Source organism: Lontra canadensis, unplaced genomic scaffold (assembly GCF_010015895.1).
Source record: "Lontra canadensis isolate GAN:19392208 unplaced genomic scaffold, GSC_riverotter_1.0 scaffold106, whole genome shotgun sequence".
Classification (NCBI taxonomy): Eukaryota; Metazoa; Chordata; class Mammalia; order Carnivora; family Mustelidae; genus Lontra; species Lontra canadensis.
In genome coordinates this window covers 4,173,838-4,192,321 of record NW_022631100.1, presented here as the reverse complement: position 1 = coordinate 4,192,321, position 18,484 = coordinate 4,173,838, and the positions used below count along the sequence as shown (strand labels likewise).

Sequence of the window (18,484 nt, the reverse complement as noted above, 5' to 3'; positions counted from 1 at the left end):
GAGGACAGTCTTGGACAGACATGGAATGTAAAGTGAGTGTGCTTTCCTCTTGCTTCTCCCCATCCCCAGCATGGACTATGGACAGAAAGACAGGTACACATTTCTGCTGTCTCAGGACTGCTGGGTGGCCTGCGGGGTCACCTAACCATGTGCCTTCTCCAGAAAAGCCCAATTCTGCCTTGTGCTGGCACCATGAGGACTCGCCCTGAAGCTTTGTAGACATTTCCCACCCATGAATCCCATTAACTTCTGGCTCTTTGATATTTTCATCCCATAGCACTAAAGGCCACGTACTTCCATGAGATGCTAACATTTTGCCTTTTTGTCAGGGTTTGGAATTTAGAAAAACTAGGAGGAGGAGAAAGAAGAAAGAAAAAGGAGAAATAATGTCAAAGAAAGAAGACGCTGCTTTCCTATTAACTGTTTATCGTGCCCCCCACCCCAACCCACCCCCCAGTGAAAATCTGTTAAGGACATTGCAACAGAAAACGGGTGTGATCTCATCCCTGAAACCACACAAAACATTTTGTCTCAGCCTGGGCCACAAGCAGCTGGAGGAAAGCGTCTGTGACAGCTCTGATTTGGATCCAAACCCTCAGAGTAAGTGTAGACTTCCCTCTGGTAAGGGGAGAGGGAGGCACCCAGACAGCTGCAGAGGCTGAGGAGCAAGCAAGAGAATCAGCTTGACAGCCCAGGGGACCGTGGCCTTGGGCACAGAGGCCTCATGTAGAGAGCGCTGGGCCTCTCTTGGCAGTACGCTGAGGCTGGTGGTGAACTCAGGAAGACCAGGTAGCCCTGGGGTGGGGGGTGTCTCTCCAGGGAGCAGGCAAGGCTCTCTTGCGCATTCAAGGGGAGAGCTGAGTGACCATATCCACTTGAGTTTCAGCCAGATGAGTAAGTATTGTTATGATCCTCCAGGGTCTTCTGGCTCTGGCTCTGTGCAGGGCAGCATACTTGATCCTGGGAATACAGAGGCGGAGCCTCATCTCTGTCCTCCTGGACTTCGCTTTCCTTCCCGGAGTCCACAACACATGTTTCAGAGAGGCCCCTGGAGCCCTTCACTCCCTCATCATCCTCTCGAGGCCACTCTGAGATCTCTCCTCAGGAAAAGACAAGATTGCTTCGATTATTCCTACCAGCATTGTGAGTGTGGTCTCTGTCATGCCTGGGGGGCCAGTGGTCACTGGGAGAGGGGGAGACAGAAGAGTGTGTTCCTTTCTAAAACACTAGGCCAGCAGGTTGTATCCAGAGAGGCTGGACTTGAAGGAAAAGCCCATGAGTGATGAGGAGAGAATTCTGTGCTAGTCTGCGTGCGTCCTCTCCTGTTCAGATGGGCTAAAGGTGAAATAAGTCCATCAGAGCAAGACAATTACCACATGATCTCCCTGATATGAGGAATTTGAGAGGTAGAATCGGGGGCTTGGGGGCTAGGAAAGGAAAAAATGAAACAAGATGGGATCAGGAGGGAGACAAACCATAATAGACTCTTAATCTCACAAAACAAACTGAGGGTTGCCAGGGTCTCCCTAAAGGGAGAGGGTAGTGGGGTTATGGACATTGGGGAGGGTATGTGCTATGGTGAGTGCTGTGAAGTGTGTAAACCTGGCAATTCACAGACCTGTACCCCTGGGGAAAAAACATATATGTTTATAAAAAATAAAATTTAAAAAAAAAAAAAGACATGGCTAAAGGCAAAAGTCTGAATTACTGTAATCCAATAAATGTGTATGCTACTAGACACACCAATCACTCTGCTGAGAACTTGGGTATGAAGTTGAAATCAACACTTTAAGGAACTTTCAAATGAGTTGAGAAAACTAATAAAAATAATATACATATATATGATAATACACTTATAATAATAAATATAATATATACAGTATATAATAATATAAATATATAACTATGTATTTTTTTGACAGCTTGGGGAACATGTAAAACAAGTACAACAGGAAAGAATATAGCTAAGGGATGCCTGTGTGGCTCAGTCAGTTAAGAGTTTGCCTTCAGGGGCACCTGGGTGGCTCAGTGGGTTAAAGCCTCTGCCTTCGGCTCCGGTCATGGTCTCAGGGTCCTGCGATCAAGCCCCACATCGGGCTCTCTGCTCGGCGGGGAGCCTGCTTCCTCCTCTCTCTCTGCTTGCCTCTCTGCCTACTTGTGATCTCTCTCTCTGTGTCAAATAAATAAATAGATGTCTTTTAAAAAAAAAAAAAAAAAGAGTTTGCCTTCAACTCAGGTCATGGTCCCGGAGTCCCGGGATCAACACTTGCATTGGGCTCCCTGCTATGCTGGGAGCCTCCTTCTCCCTCTCCCTCTACCTACCACGCCCCCTGCTTATGCTCTGTCTCTGTCAAACAAATAAACAAATAATCAGTGAAGACGCAGAGGTGCTGGCATCGCTGTCTCAATGAAGCGAAAGCAGATGAGCGCAGAGGGTTGCCTAGAGTTTCCCCCAAATTCATGTCCTCCCACGGCCTCAGAGTACGCCTGCATTTGAAAGCGGAGTGTTTGCAGATGCCATGAAGGTGAGGACTGAGATGAAATCATCGTGGCTTGGGAATGGCCTAATGCAAATGAGAGTGTTCGTAGAAGGGTCAGAACACCAAGACACAGGCCAGGAAGAAGGCCAGGGAAAGACGAAAGGCAGAGATTGGAATGTGCCTCCTTAAGAAGCCGAGAAGCGCCAGGAGCCAGCAGAAGCTGGAAGAGGCCAGGAAGGATTCTGCCCTGGAGCCTCCGGAGGGAGTGTGACCATGCTGACACCTTGACTTTGGACTGCTGGCCTCCAGACGTAAGAGGACACACTTCTGACATTTTAAGTCACCCAATTGGTGGCAGTTTGTTGCAGCAGCCTCAGGTAATGGATACAATACAAACAAGGCAAAGAGCCTTGGAGGAAGGGGCAGGTAGACCAGATGGAAGGAGAAGTGGACAGGAAGACCTTTTGCAGGCAGGTCCTATTACAGACCAATGAGGCCCCTCCCCTTGGTGAGTTACAGACTACAAGCAGGGGGAGCGGCCTCACAGTTGGCCTCCTTATTTGCTGCAAATAAGAACAACCTGGGAATAACCTCCCAAGCTGACGCCCACCCCCCTCCCCACCCTGAAAAGGGGGGAGTGGGTCTCCTTTTGTGAGAGTTTCAGATGAATATTCAGAGGAGGAGCCCTCATAATGGCCCGGGAGGGGCAGGCACGAAGTCACACCTGCACACTCAGAAACATACTTCCTGTGTTATGCCCATGCGACTTAGGTCCCCCACCAAGCTGGGCAGAGAGTCACACATTTTAATGAGGCTTAGGGAACCCTCAGGCACTATATGATTCCTCACAGGCATCCTCCTAGGGGTCCTACTCTAAATGTTTCTTTTTCTGCCCCAACAATTCATTTGTTAGTTTCTAAATGATAAAATTGATAGTTAGGCAGAGGCTTCTAGAAGTTTTCTGAGTTCAGAGAGTCGGACCGATGACAATCCCAAGGCCACGTCTGAGATGATGAACCCTGGGAGCTGGATAGAAGGGCTGGGAATTATCTGCAGAGCTGTGCCTCATTGATAAATAAGAGTATCCTAAACCATTTGCATCTCAACCTCCAATTACTTGACCTCTCTGAATCAGGACAGCAGTGCAGCTGTGAGCCAGGAAGCCGGGTCTGGCAGAACGAGGGGTCCACCCCCTGCTGCTCGCCCCCTTGGATGGCGGAAATGACCGTGTGCCTGGTGTTCACATTTGATGAACGAAACTGAACTGAACAGAGAGGTTGTCTGAAATCAAGGCTTCACAAGAAAGAACCGCCAAAGGGAACCTTGTAAGACAGGGAATCCGGCGTGGCCAGAGGAGATGGGCGGGGTGGGAAATGGTGCTCCGACGGTCTGGTGCAGTCATGGGTATCAAGATAAGGGGTTTGGACTTTCTCCTGCAGATAATGGGGGGCTACCAAGAAGAAGGAGTTGCAGTGTTTTAGAAAGTTTACTCTGGCCACAGGAAACGGGATATTTTTGTGAGGAAAGTGATAAGTTATGTAAAAAAAGGGGGGGAGAGTAGGAAGGGGTGCCTCACTGGCTCAGTTGGAAGAGCATTGACTCTTGAACTCAGGGTTATGAGTTCAAACCCCATGGTGGGTGTAGAGATCACTAAATAAACAAATAAATACAAGGAGAGTAGGAAAAAGACCAATTAGGAATCCAGCTGATACTAACTCAGGCAAGAGATACAGAGGGTCTTACCTAGAGGAGCCAGAGTGGGAGTGGAGAAGATTAAAAAGAAGTATACACTCAACAAGATTTGGTTGACCTGTTTGGATAGGATGTTACTGTCTTAGCCTGAACTTGCCTACTTCTCTCCCATCACCCCAAAAAGCAGAATCGCTAAGACAGAGGTTTATGTGCAAGTAGTAGAAGTAGGCAGCCAGTGCGGGGAGCAGGAGTGAGGGATCAGAGCAGTAGAATGAGCAAAGACGGAAAGACAATGCCAGGAGGAGTCCTTACTTCATGGCTGGAGCTCCACATGGCTGAGCGTGGGGAGTCATGGGACAAACCATCACAGGAGACATTTCCTCCGTAAGCTTCCATCCCCCATTGGTTCTGGATGCCCCCACAGATGTCCATGGCCCTACACTCGGTAGCCAAGTCTGTGTGAGTCAGAAGCAGACCCCTGGTTCCTTACGTGTTGTGTGTTGACCCCAGAGAAGCTAGAAGCAATAAGCAAGACATTCCTGAGGTAAGCTTGAGGTAATCTCTCTGAGCCTGAGCTCAGTCTTATATTTTATGACCTTTTTTTTCTTGAAGATTTTATTTGTTTATTTTACACACAGAGAGAGACACACACACAGTGAGAAGAGGGAACACAAGCAGGGGGAGTGGGAGAGGAAGAAGCAGGCTTCCCATTGAGCAGAGAGCCCAATGCAGGGCTCAATCCCAGGACCCTGGGATTACGACCTGAGCTGAAGGCAGCCGCTTAACAACTGAGCCACCCAGATGCCCCTATTTTACAACCTTTAACAGCACCTTTTTCCTGCTTTTTAGAACAAAGAGCCCTATGTTTTCATTTCACACTTAGCCCTACCAATCATGTAGGCTTTTTCTGTGATGCCTACAATAAAGGCAAACTCAATCGAAAACACAGGTCCTGGGGGGATGGGGTAACTGGGTGATGGGCATAAAGGAGGGCACTGGATGTAATGAACACTGGGTGTTATATGGAACTGATGAGTCACTAATTCTACTCCTGAAATTATTTTAATTGATTTTATTTTAATTAATTTTAAACAAAATTTAAAAGAAAACACAAATCCTATCTGACATATTATGTCATCATTTTATTTGGAGGACAGGGGTGTGCGTGCGTGCGTCCCTGTATGTGTGCGTGTGTGTGTGTGTGTGTGTGTGTCTGTGTGTGTCTGCTCCTGGTTTCCTGTCTGCATCAAACCTGGTGCAGGGGAACAGTGTGAGGAGGGCCCGGCGGGCATGGGAGCGCAGATGTGGTAATACTGCCACCCTGTGTTCAACCCATGCACAGCATGTAGCTCCCTCCCAGGCAGGAGCCACTGCCGCTGCTTCCACAGGTTAAGTCCTAAAGCCACCCACACTCCAGGTCCAAGCTGGTACACCAGTAAGGTTACTGTTCAGCGGATGGTGCTTAATGAAGGCAGATTGCCCACACACACCACTTCAGAGCCAGGGTTGAAAATGCTTGTGCGTGTGCGTCCCTGTGCCTTTCTCTTTCTGCACGATCTTTTCCTTCGCTCCTACTTTCCTCTTCTTTTCCCCCTCTTACAGTTGTCCCCACACACAACCACTGAAAGCCCAGGAAGTTTGGTCCTTTTGAGCTAAACCACATCCAGCTTTCCATATGTAGGCAAACTGACCCTCTAAGTCCCTCCTGGAGAACGCCAGGGGCCAGGAGCACTGCAGGGGTGAAGCAGGGAGGGTGTTCAGGTCCTAGAAAGTTGCTGAGTTGGCTTCATGAGTCAGCCTGGACTCCTGGGCCAGACAGGGTAGGGATAGGCACACGCCAAGTAAATATTCTTCCTCTGTGATTCCAATGAAAATAAATAATTAATCCCTCCCCCAAAACAGCAAGGTTAAGGAAGTGATCAATTGTGTATTAGTTATAGACTAGACACTAAAGGAACTGCCACTTTGATGGCAGGCACAGAGGGGCCAGAGAAACAAAGCCCAAAGGGACAGTGAATGACATAGCACTAAGCCTCTGATTTCTTCATATCCTCCTGCTTTGTCCAGTGTCCTGACTGTACAGGTGCCCAAGGATTAGCAGAGGAGGTTGACTGGGACCAGACCATGACTCCCTCCTTCATGTCCTTGGAGAAACACATGTTTCAGATATTTTGGGTGAAATAATAGAGGCTTAAAAGGAAAAGTACAGATTAATATTTTTAAATCAATGTCAACATTTCTGAGAGCTAAAAGTAAGACATAAATTATAGGGAAATTGAAAAAAATTCTAGAAACATAAATATTATCCGTAATTTAGTCATTTAGCTATTACTCAGTATTTGAGTTATTTCCTTCCTAACCTTTTTTTTTTTTAAGTTTTTTTTATTTGTTTGAGGGACAGAGAGAACACAAGCAGGAAAAGGGGGAGAGGGAGAGGAAAAAGCAGACCCCTGACTGAGGGGCTCCATCCTAGGACCCCAGGATCATGACCTGAGCTGAAGGCAGACGCTTAACCTAATGAGCCATGCAGATGCCCCCTTCTTAATCTTTTTTTGTCTATCTACCTACCTGTATATCTATCCTCCTTTCCTGTAACTATGCCTGTATCTTTAAACATACCTTTTTCAGAATTTGGAAACCATCAGATTTTGTAGACTAGAATTACATGTTATTTCTCAATTCATTTAACTCTCCATCTACTGCTAGACTGTTATTTATTTGTTCTTATTCTAAATAATCCCATGGCACATGTCCTTATAAATAAATTTTAGAGTTTCTCAGCATTCTTTTGAAACAGATTCCTAAAAGTAGCATAACTGGGTCAACAGATAAAAATTTTGAAAACACTCTTGCCAAATTCTTTTGTAGACAAGTTATGCCAATTTATACTGCTACTCCTAGGATAGGAAATTACCTGTTTCCCCACACCCATAATAACACTGAACTTTCTTTAAACCTTTGTTAATTTGCTGGATTAAATTGTCATTGCTTTAAGTTGCATTCTCTTGAAAACTAGTGAGGTTGAATATTTGTCATGTTATTAGACATCCTGAGGATTGTCTATTGGGATTTAAGTTTAAAAAGATATTCATCTATATTTTCTTCTGTAAGCTTTGTCAACATTTAACTCCTTAATCTACATATCATAAGAGGTAAAGATACAATTAAAGAGTGCTTTCCTGGGGCACCTGGCTGGCTCAGTCAGTGGAGCATGTGACTCTTAATCTTGCGTTTGTGAGTTCAAGCCCCACACTAGGTGTAGAGATTACTTTAAAAAAATAGAATCTTTAAAGAAACAATTTTTTTTCCTGAATCCTTAACTAGTTGTTCTAGGACCATTTGTTTGTTTGTTTTTAATTTTACTTGTTTGTCAGAGAGAGAGCAAGCAAGGGAGAGAGCACAACCAGGGGAGCAGCAGGCAGAGGGAGAAGCAGGCTCCCCGCCGAGAAAAGAGCCCAACACAGGACTCCATCCCCGGACCACCTGAGCCAAAGGTAGCCATTTAACCAAGTGAGCCACCCAGGTGTCCCTCTGCAACCAATGACTGTTATGCTTCCTTTAACATATAACCAATTGTAGTTACATTGGGATTTCTTTTTTGCCTACCTGCTTAGTTCCTTTACCTGTCTGTTGATTTTGGCTCCAGTACCACACAAGTTTCATCACTCTGGCTTTATAATATATGGCATTGTAACATCCAGCAGAGAAAAGCTATTTGTTATTTTTCCTTTTCAAAAATTGCATTCTCATCCGAGTTATTCTTTTATGTATATTTTAGAATTACTTTGTTAAGAAAAAAAATCCATTGGAGGTCCCCCCCTCCCCCGCATTGGAAGTTTTGATTGAAATGGCATGAAATCCAGACATTAACAAATTTGGTATGTTTTGTAAGCAAGGACTGACTCTGTAACAGCAGTTGGGCCTTTGACCTTGAGCTGCTGCTCCTCCTGAGGACAGTATGGAGTGAGGCTGAAGAGCATGGGCCTGGGTCTGGGGCCTTGCCCTGTGAGCTTGGCAAGTCACCTAACCTCTCTTTGCCTTTCATCATCCATACAATGGTTCTTATTTCATTAGGTCCAGAATCAACATGGTGACTAAAATACTTGTAATCAAATCTCAAAATATTTAACAATTAAATTTTTATCTATCCACCCAAATAGTACCTTCTAGCCTCTAAAGGAAAGACTATACAGAAAAAGCAAAGGCAATATACCTGACAATGGTGATTATCTCCACCTTGATCTAAATCTGTAATCTCCAGTTGAATGTAAGTATCAGAAGCTCAGAGATTCTCTTCTGTTAGCCCACCTCACACACACACACACACACACACACACACATACACACACACATACACACACACACACACACATACATAATAGGGGTACATAATAGACCCTTCATATGTATTTATAGGATGAATAAATGACTGAATGATGATGGTTCTTCTGATCTAGAACTCCAGGACAGTAAGGCCAACAGCCTTCCCCACCTTCTGTCAAATGGCCACAGAGAATCACAGATTTCTTAGGAAAACTCAAGGTAATGTGAGCTTTCTTTAATCTTGCCAAGCTTCCACATACGCTAATGGAGGAGAAATCTTAGGCTGTTTTACAAAACCAACATGATTAATTAAAGAACACCCTGGGGTTGGGGTGGGGGGTTGGAGAAGACCTTGGAGTCTTCTCTCTCTATCTGAGAGCGGACTAATTTACTAGCCATTAAATTGCTTTCATCTCTTCTTAAAGTGAAAAACAGCCTAATAAGATACAAGTGCTGTGTAAGGTTATTTGGACATACATGCTCAGGGTAGCTTTAGGCCCAATAGCCAACATGTGGAAGCAAAGCGAATGACCATCAACAGATGAACAGAGAAAGAAAATGTGGTCTCTCCATACAATGAAATATTATTCGGCCATACAAGGTAATTAGGTACAGACTCATGCTACAACATGGAGGAAACTTGAAGACATGTTAAGTGAAAGAAGTCAGTCACGAAAGGACAACTGTATGCTTCCACTTACATGAGGTACATGGAGTAGTCAAAGTCATAGAGATGGAAAGCAAGATAGTGGTTGCCAGGGGGTGAGGGTGAGGGAAGATAGTTATTATTTAATGGGTACAGAGTTTTTGTTTGGTAGGATTAAAAAGTTCTGGAGAGGATGGTGGTGGTGGTTGTACAATGTGAATGTACCACTGAACTCTACACTTAAAAAATGATTACGATGGGAAATTTTTTTTCTTTTTTTTTTTAAGATGGGAAATTTTATATTGTATATATTTTACCACAATTTTTTTAAAAAAGTTACTAATGCTATTTAAAGAAGCTCTCAGAAGTATTTTTACAGAAAGGAAGCAAAAGGCACTGTACACAAAGTTGGCTCACTCATTTGGTGAGCTGATTACAGATGACTCTCAGTTGTGGGGAGAGAAAGGTTTCTCATGGGCTTTCATTAGGAATGGATGTTTACCTGACATAGTAGGAAATTTTCTGATTCTACCATGACAGGGGCTTCTTTGCTGCCAGCTGGCCTCAGACAGTTCCTCCCCTGTCCATTAGATATGCTCCAATAACCTTGGAAATTTAAAGAAAGGAGTCTGCATTTCAGCTTCCTTCCCAGAAGATGTAAATAGCACAGGGGCAGCTAGCTCCTCGCTTCATCCATCAACTATCTAAGACACGGGTCTGTGCCAAGCTAATACATACTCCTCCATACTTTTCTAACCAGAACCACCACCGTGGGTTGGTGGTACTAGCCTTACATCAAAGGAAAGGGGCCTCTCAAAGTGTTTATTCCAGACCAAGGACATCTGCTATGAAGATGACCTAAAAGTTCCCTGTACTACAGACTGAAAATAGCAGTTTTTAAAAATTTTTTATTTAAGTAATCTCTACACCAAACGTGGGTCTCAAACTCATGGCCGGACGATCAGAATTCCCATGCTCTTCCAACTGAGTCAGCCAGCACCCCCCCTTTTTTTTAAAGATTTTATTTATTTACTTATTTGACAGACAGAGGTTACAAGTAGGCAGAGAGGCAGGCAGAGAGAGAGGAAGCGAAGAAGGTTCCCTGCCCAGCAGAGAGCCCAATGCGGGGCTCGATCCCAGGACCCTGGGATTATGACCTGAGCCGAAGGCAGAGGCTTTAACCCACTAAGCCAGTCCCCCTTGAAAAAGGTTGTTGTTGTTTTTAATCTCTTAAAGAGTCTGTTTATCTATCTATCTATCTATCTATCTATTTATTTATTTATTTATTTAACAGGGAAACAGAGAGGGAACATAAGCAGAGGAAGTGAGAGAGGGAGAAGCAGGCTTCCCGCTGAGCAGGGAGCCCGATGCGGGCCTCGGTGGGAGGACCCTGGGATCACGACGTGAGCGGAAGGCGGACTTTTAATGACTGAGCCACCCAGGGTCTGGGGGAGGAAAAAGCAGTTTTTAAATGACAATGTTCCTATCCCCCAAACCCCAAATGTTTTAATGTATATAAGAATCCTAGACATATAAACAGAAATCATCAATATGATCATTATCGCCATAATAGTGGACAGAAAAGATCTACAAAATCTACAAGGGGAATTACAGAGGAGGGGCCGACAATAATTGTAGGTTTATGGCAAACAGCATCCTAAAACTAGATGGAGGACCTAGCAGGAGGAGCAGGTTGAGCAAAACCGGGAAGAAAAACTGGTGACGAGGAGCTGGTAGCTCTGTGTAGCTGCAGAGAAAAGTGAGTACGGACAAATGTAAACCGAACGAAGGGCAGCAGGAAGCGAGGAGCGCTCCACGGCGTGAAATACCGCGAGAACACAAAGCCAATAAGAAAAGCCCTCCAGCTGTAAGCTAAAGACCCGCCCTCCGTCCCGCCCCCTGCGCCTCGGGCCCCGCCCCTCGCGCCCACGCCGTTTCCGTCCCTCAATAAAATTCCGGCGGTTCACATTTGCGGCGGACAATATGGCGGCCTCCATGCTGGGCTCTTTGCTGCGGACCGTTCGTCAGGTCAGGCCCGCGCCCTTAGTCCCACGCCCCGTCCTCTCCACTGAACCCCAAGCCCACGGGCCCCCTACTACTCTGCCACCTGTAGCGGCCAGTGTCGACCCCTCCCAGGGGAGGTCAGATGTAAATTTGATGTTCGTAAGCCTATAACTGACAGGCATTGGAAGCTGCAGATTGCCGCCGATTTACAAGTGAGTGCAGGTGGAGAAGAGAAGGGGTCCGTGGATTGAAGCCCCAGGGACGCCAACGTTAAGCGAGGAGAGCCGGACATAGGAGACTTGACCGGAGTTGAGCAAGCGAGAGGGAAAGCCCTGAGAGTGTGCTGGCCCGGAAGCGGGCGACGGCAGCGTTTCAGGGAGCAGGGAGTGGTCCGCTCTGTGCTCAGAGTTGACAGGCCAGTTAAAGGGCTGAGAATTGGCTATTGGTTTTCAGCAGCGTAGAAGTTGTTGGGAGTCTTCGTCATAGCAGTTTCAGTGGTGTGGTGGGGGCCAAAGCGTTCGAGAAAGAACGCGAGGAAAGAAACTGAGGACTATGAGTATAGACCTTTGTTTTGAAGTTTTGCTACCAGGGGAGCAGAAAAATGGGTTGGTAGCTGCTGGAAGGAGAGGTGGGTTAAGAGTGGGTGTTTTGTGTCCTTGTTTTTTCACGCGACAGAAGTAACTTTCTGTGTTAAGGGGAAGATCTTGTAGCGTGGGAAGAACTTAAGAGGGAAGAATGGTGCAGTTGTACTTTTGAGTAGGTAAAGGTGATGGGTCTCCTATTCCACTGTGTAGTCTTAGGAATATGGACAGTTCATCGTCTGTGGTAGTGTTGTCCAACAGAAATATAATCCCAACTGCATTATGTAATTTAAAATACTCTAGGGCTACCTGGGTGGCTCAGTTGGTTAAGCGTCTGCCTTGGGCTGGGTCATGATCCCAGGGTCCTGGGATAGTGTTCCACGTTGGGCTCCCTGATCAGAAGGCAGTCTGCTTGTCCCCCTCCCTCTGCCCCAGTTTGTGCTCTCTTTCTAGCTCTCTGTCAAATTAAATCTTTAAAAAAGATAAAGTATTCTAATACCCCTGTTAAAAAAAGTAAAAAGAAACATGGAATTAATTTTAATTAAATATTTGAAGCCTGCATTTCCAAAATATTAACTTCCAATATGTAATCTATGACGGCGACATATGAGAAATTTGCATTCTATTTTCATACTAGGTCTTCAGAATCCAGTTTGAATTTTGCTTACAGCACATCTCCGTTTGGAGGCCACATTTTCCACCATTAAAATGGGAAAATGTCCTACAAAAATAATAAAGTGGTTTAATATTTACAGCTGCTTCAGTTTAAATTTTTAATGAATTAAAATTAAATAACCTTAGGAATTACATTCCCCAGTTGCACTGGTTACATTTCAATGTTCAGTAGCAATATGCAGTTAGCTGTATTATGCGGCTAACTCTATTAGACTGGATATTTAATAGCAGGAGAGCATGTACAGTATGTGATCACAGATACTAGTAAATGGGTAGTTTTAATAGTGGGTGTTTATGGAAAATCTTTCCCAGTTGCTTCTAATTTTATAATTAAAGAGAAGTCCTCAGTGGAGTGTGAGGGTGTGAAGCCAGTGTTAGGGATTTAAGGGAAGAGGAAATGGTGAAATAGCAGACAGGAAAACTAGTGACAAGAATTAGAGCAAGTACAGTGATGTGAGAGAGGGACCAGGGAGCGGAGATTGGTTGGAATACCATAATATACTTACGCACGTGGAATTCAGACTGGGTAAGGGGGAGACAGGAAATCAAAAGCTGAGTGTGAAAAGGTGGTGAATTAAATGATGAATTAAATGATGATGAATTAAAAACCTAACAAGGGTTGTTGTTGGGTGTTTGAAGATCAAGCCAGAAAGAAGTGATAGAGAATGAGGGGTGCCTGAGTGGCTCAGTGGGTTAAGCCTCTGCTTTCTGCTCAGGTCCTGGTCTCAGGGTCCTGGGATGGAGCCCCACATTGGGCTCTCTGCTCAGCAGGGAGCCTGCTTCCCCCTCTCTGCCTGCTTCTCTGCCTACTTGTGGTCTCTCTCTGTCAAATAAATAAATAAATAAAATCTTAAAAAAAAAAAGTGATAGAAAATGAGACACACAACACTGAGATAACAAAGCTTGCACTTACTGGTAATAAAAGACCCAGGGCATGGAAGGGAGTACAAAAATCACTGGAGGGGGAGGGGTTCAAGGAACAGAGATCAGGAGATAATTCATGTATATTGAGATCACCAGGAATTAGGACAAGAATATTGGAAAGTGACAGTGTGCCAGGATCTAGATTCTGTGAAAAATGAAAGGGAGAGTCTGTAGTAGACAAGGGCAGGAGTGAGGGGTGGTAAGAGGTATAAGCCAGAAGCGGGAGAGTCAAAGCTTCCTTTCGGGAAGGAAGGTTTGGGAGCTGCCCTGAAGACCAAGAAATACACTTCCCACACCTCCATTCCCAGTCATGGGAGGAAAAAAACTACAGGGGAAGCCATCAGGAGGGATTGAGGATTCAGCTAGAGGAAAAATCTGAAGATTTGAGAGGAGGATTTAGAAGATTTTGACTGTAGAGCATATGTTGAAGAGGGCCCCCAAACGCATTTTGGGAGGTAAAGACAGGTGGGGGGGGGGCAGAAATAGGATGTGTACAGAGCAGAATGCAGTCTTAATGAATGTATATAGCACTATTAGAAACCGATAAAATATTGACTGTATAAATGTAGGGAAGAGACAAAACATTCACAGAAGAAATATTGTAATAAATCAATAAACACTTTAAGAATATATATTTCCCTCTAGCCAGAAAAAAAAAGTTATGCAAAAAATGAAAGATGTTAACAAATAAAGAGAAGCCTGTTAGATGATAGAGAAGAAGTTGATTAGGAATAGCTTGGAAAAGGATCGAAGGGAAATGTTTAATTTTGTTACCTGAGTCTCCTTAACTTTCATTTTCGTAGGTAAAAGTGCACCTTGGGTTGCCAATCAACACAAATTGTTTCTTGCAGCCACAGAATGTTCTCTGCTGTTCTTAGGAATCTTCTGTCGCTCATTTTCATGTTTGCTTGGAACTAACCATCTTCTGTCCCTTCCCCTGCCCCTAGCTGTATCAAAATCCTGATAGTCTCTTCAAAACTTTGCTGAAGCCCCCTCTAACATGACCTTTGTTTCCAGCCCCAGAGACCATGTTACTCATTTGACTCAGTCCTGTGACAGATCATTATTGAAATTCCACTTGTGCTTGTCTTATTTCCAAGGGTGATTGTAGAATTGTCTTCCCCCATGAGGCTTTTAGCATTGAATGCGTTCAGTTTCTCTTTTTCAGTTTATCTCTTATTAATAGATTGAAAAAAATGTTGGCATTCTAGTAATCTCATTTCCATAGCTGAAAATTTTCTTCAAGATTTCTTTATTTTAGAAAGAGAGTGAGTGAGTGAGGTGGGGAGGGGTAGAGGGAAACAGAATCCCAAGCAGACCCCACGCTGAGCAGAGAGCCCCATCTCATCCTGAGATCAAAACCTGAGCCCAAACCAAGGATTGGATGCTTAACCAACTGTGCCATGCAGGTGTCCCTCTGTAAGTGAAATTTAATTTATTAACATGTAATGTGTGCTCTGCTTTGGGAGAGACTTGAGTTTTAGTGGCCTATACAGTCTGTGCCTTTACTATATTAAGAAACAAAACCGAGCTGTGTATATTTGAAGATCTAATTGGCTTTATTAAATGATTCTGGAATGAGGAACCATCCCATCTAGCAAATGGAGGGGAACTCTCAGAAGCTATACAAAATGAAGGTTTTTATAGGAAAGTAGGTAGGGCAGGAGATTTATTAGCAAAAGAAAAGGATTGTTCCGGGGCGCCTGGGTGGCTCAGTGGGTTAAATCCTCTGCTTTTGGCTCAGGTCGTGATCCCAGAGTCCTGGGATCCAGCCCCACGTAGGGCTCTCTGCTCAGCAGGGAGCGTGCTTCCTCCTCTCTCTCTGCCTGCCTCCCTGCCTACTTGTGATCTCTGTCTGTCAAATAAATAAATAAAATCTTAAAAAAAAAAAAGGATTGTTCCAGGCAAGGTCACTCTCCCTTAGGGAGATGAGCAGTGAGTCTTATTCTGCTGGTTACTTCCTCTTCCTTTGGGTGATATAGGGCCCTTGTGGCGCTTACTGGTCCCATCAGAAAATTCCTGACTGACCAGTTAAGATTACTCTTGTTGGGGAAGTTCAAATTGTGAATGGATTAGGCATTAAGCTGTGGTTTGAGGACTCGGCCTAATTAATGCCATTTTGGGCCTTTGGTTTTCTGTTTTAGTTAATTGTCCCTTTTGGTCAAACTCCAAGCTTAACAGAAATGTGATCAGAATTGAAGGCATTAGCGCCACTCAGTGACCTCAAGTTCTAGCAGTTTTTATTATTCCTTTGTGTGGTATCCAGAGGTCCTGACATTTTGGCTTACCCTCTGGAATATTCACAGGTCATGGCTTCAGGTTCCATTTTTTAAGTTGGTCATTTTCTTTGTTCCTTAGATGTTTTAGTCTCTTTTCTTAATTATTAAAAAATTTTTAAAAGTAATCTCTGTGCCCAGTGTGGGGCTCAGACTCATAACCCCAAGATCAAGAGTCACACGCTGTACTGAGCCAGGCAGGCACCCCCAGATGTTTCAAGTCTTAGATCATTTGCTTAGTGGTTAGCAGCTGTGAACATGCATTTAAAACTTCTGAGAGAATACAATGCACCAGGGAAGTTATTATGATTAATATAAGCAAGATAATTCCCAGTATATGGATTGTGCTGTAGAGCTATAGACCCCAAGACCAAACTAATAAAAGATAAGTCAAAGAAAGACTCCATGGAAGGAGCTCTTTTTAAGGCTTGTGACTTATTACTGTGATTTTATGTAATTGAGTTTCAGTTTTCTTAGAAGTGTTAATCCAGGCACAGCAGGTGGTGGCCATAAGGACAGACACCTTCCTCAGATAAAAGATAATTAAGAGCTATTTTCTTATCAACAACTTTGGCTGGAGAGTCTAAGGATCTTTGTTGGGTTGCTCTTGTTTAGCAACAGATGTTGCAACAATTTTAAGAATTAAGGAGCCATTCTTGATCATTTATGTTTATACCCAACCAGAGAAATACAGACCTGTCAAAAGGAATAAATCCTGAGTCATGAAAGCCTCCTGGTAGGTGCTTTTTAACAATGTGAATTCAGGGGAATCCAACAATAAGATGTCTTATTTTGCTTGTGAAAAGTTAAGAGCACTGCTAGATTTTCTCCTCGCCTGAAATAAGAGAGGTTACTTACTCCCTCTTAGCAAGGGCCTGAGGATGTTAATCTTTCCAGGGAGTGCCAGATTAAAGGGAAGGAAAAGAAGAATGGGTTTTATGTTTATAGTATGGAGTCTTGATCTGTCACCTTGGGTGGAAGCAGTCTACCTCAGTGTCAGTTACTTCTCTTCCTTGCCAGTTTGACTTCTAGGTCTGCAGCGTCTGTGTGGACCAGGTGTCAGGTCGAGTGTTTAAATTAGCTTGCGTACTCAAGGCTTAATGCCTATTAGTTTTGTAGCAGTGTCAGTAGTCAGGAGCTCTTGGTAAGGTCTTTTTCACTGGGGCTCAAGAGCTGTTTTTCTTTGGTGATGTTTCCAAAATGCCCAGACCTCAGGCTCCAGACTGTAACCAATAGGATCCTTTGAACTGGGGTTTAGTGAAAGCTTTATTTACCTGTTGATGATAGGGTTTATCTTAAGGTACTAAAGATTTACAGTAGCTAGTCATACTAGCATGAGACTACAAGAGATCAGCAGAATATCATATACTGATAGAATCCCAAAAGGTTTGCAAGGTTTTTGTTAATGTTTGTATGATTTACCCAGCGAAGTGGGTGCTTTGGTCTCTGGAGATCATGGAAAATATACTCCAGGTGGGAAACACAGTTCCTAACCATTTCTTTGCTGTTGTGGGGACATCATCTTTGCAGCAGGGGGGAAAGCTTCAGCCCATTCAGAAAACACACAAATAAGAACAAGAACGTATTGATCACCCGTGCTAAGTGGCAGTTAAGTCCAGCTGCAGGTGCTTTAAGGGTCCCCAAGGAGGTCTGAAGCCTCTGGGAGCACAAACCATTTTTCCAGGATTATGGCCCAAACAGATGAGACATTGCTGGTAGACTGTTTCTGAAGGCAGATGCTTAACCGGCTGAGCTACCCAGGCTCTCCTATTTGGTCACTTGAGAGAGAGGGAGAGATTGATTGATTGAATGGGGGAGGCAGAGGGAGAGAGAGAATCTTTTTTTTTTTTTTTTTTTGTTAAAGATTTTATTTATTCGACAGAGAGAGATCACAAGTAGGCAGAGAGGCAGGCAGAGAGAGAGAGGAGGAAGCAGGCTCCCCACCAAGGAGAGAGCCCGATGCCGGGCTCGATTCCAGGACCCTGGGATCACGACCTGAGCTGAAGGCAGAGGCTTTAATCCTCTGAGCCACCCAGGCGCCCCGGAGAGAGAGAATCTTAAGCAGACTCCCTGCTGAGCACGGAGTCCCAGGCAGGGCTCAATCTCAGCACCCTGAGATCATAACCTGAGCTGAAATCAAGAGTCTGATGCTTAACCAGCTGAGCCACCCAAGTGCTCTGGTACCAACTTTTGATATTAAAGCTTTTTTTTTTTTTTTTAAGTGGGCCTAATTCGCATGGAGCCCAATGTGAGGCTTGAACTCAGGACTCTGATGTCCAGACCTGAGCTGATACTAAGAGTTGGATACTTAACCAGCTGGGCCACCAAGGCACTCCTCTTTTTCCTTTTCTTCCCACCTCCCCCCGTTTTTGTTTTTTTTTAAAGTAAGCTCTGTACCTAATGGCTTGAACTCAATACCCTGAGATCAAGAGTCACATGCTCTACAGACTGAGCCAGCCAGATGCCCCTTAAAACTTTTTTTTTCCAAGATTTCATTTATTTAGGGGTGACTGGGTGGCTCAGTCAATTGAGGAGCCTTTAAAAAAAAAGATTTTATGTGTTTATTTTAGAGAGAAAGGATGTGAGCGCAGAGGGGAGGGGCAGAGGGAGAGCGAGAAAGAGTCTTAAGCAGACTCCAGGCTGAGCAGGCAGCTTAGCAGAGGACTTGATCTTAAAACCCTGAGATCACAACCTGAACCAAACCAAGGGTCAGATGCTCAACTAACTGTCCCACCCAGTCACCCCAAAACTCATTTTTTAAAATAAATTCCTTGTTGGGCACCTGGGTGGCTTACTGGGATAAAGCCTCTGCCTTCGGCTCAGGTCTTGATCTCAGGGTCCTGGGATCGAGCCCTGCATCGGGCTCTCTGCTCATCGGGGAGC

General features: G+C 44.5%; 1 protein-coding gene across 1 annotated transcript in view; it reads left to right on the top strand.

Annotated features, from left to right (window-relative positions):
• Positions 1-11,103: 11,103 nt before the first annotated feature.
• The window catches only part of MRPS14 (mitochondrial ribosomal protein S14), a 28,556-nt gene continuing 21,175 nt past the window's right edge, over positions 11,104-18,484 (top strand). The window contains exon 1 of the mRNA XM_032838776.1: positions 11,104-11,169. Within this exon, the coding sequence (XP_032694667.1) occupies positions 11,125-11,169 (45 nt within the window). The 5' untranslated portion in view covers positions 11,104-11,124. The remainder of the gene's footprint in view (positions 11,170-18,484) is intronic.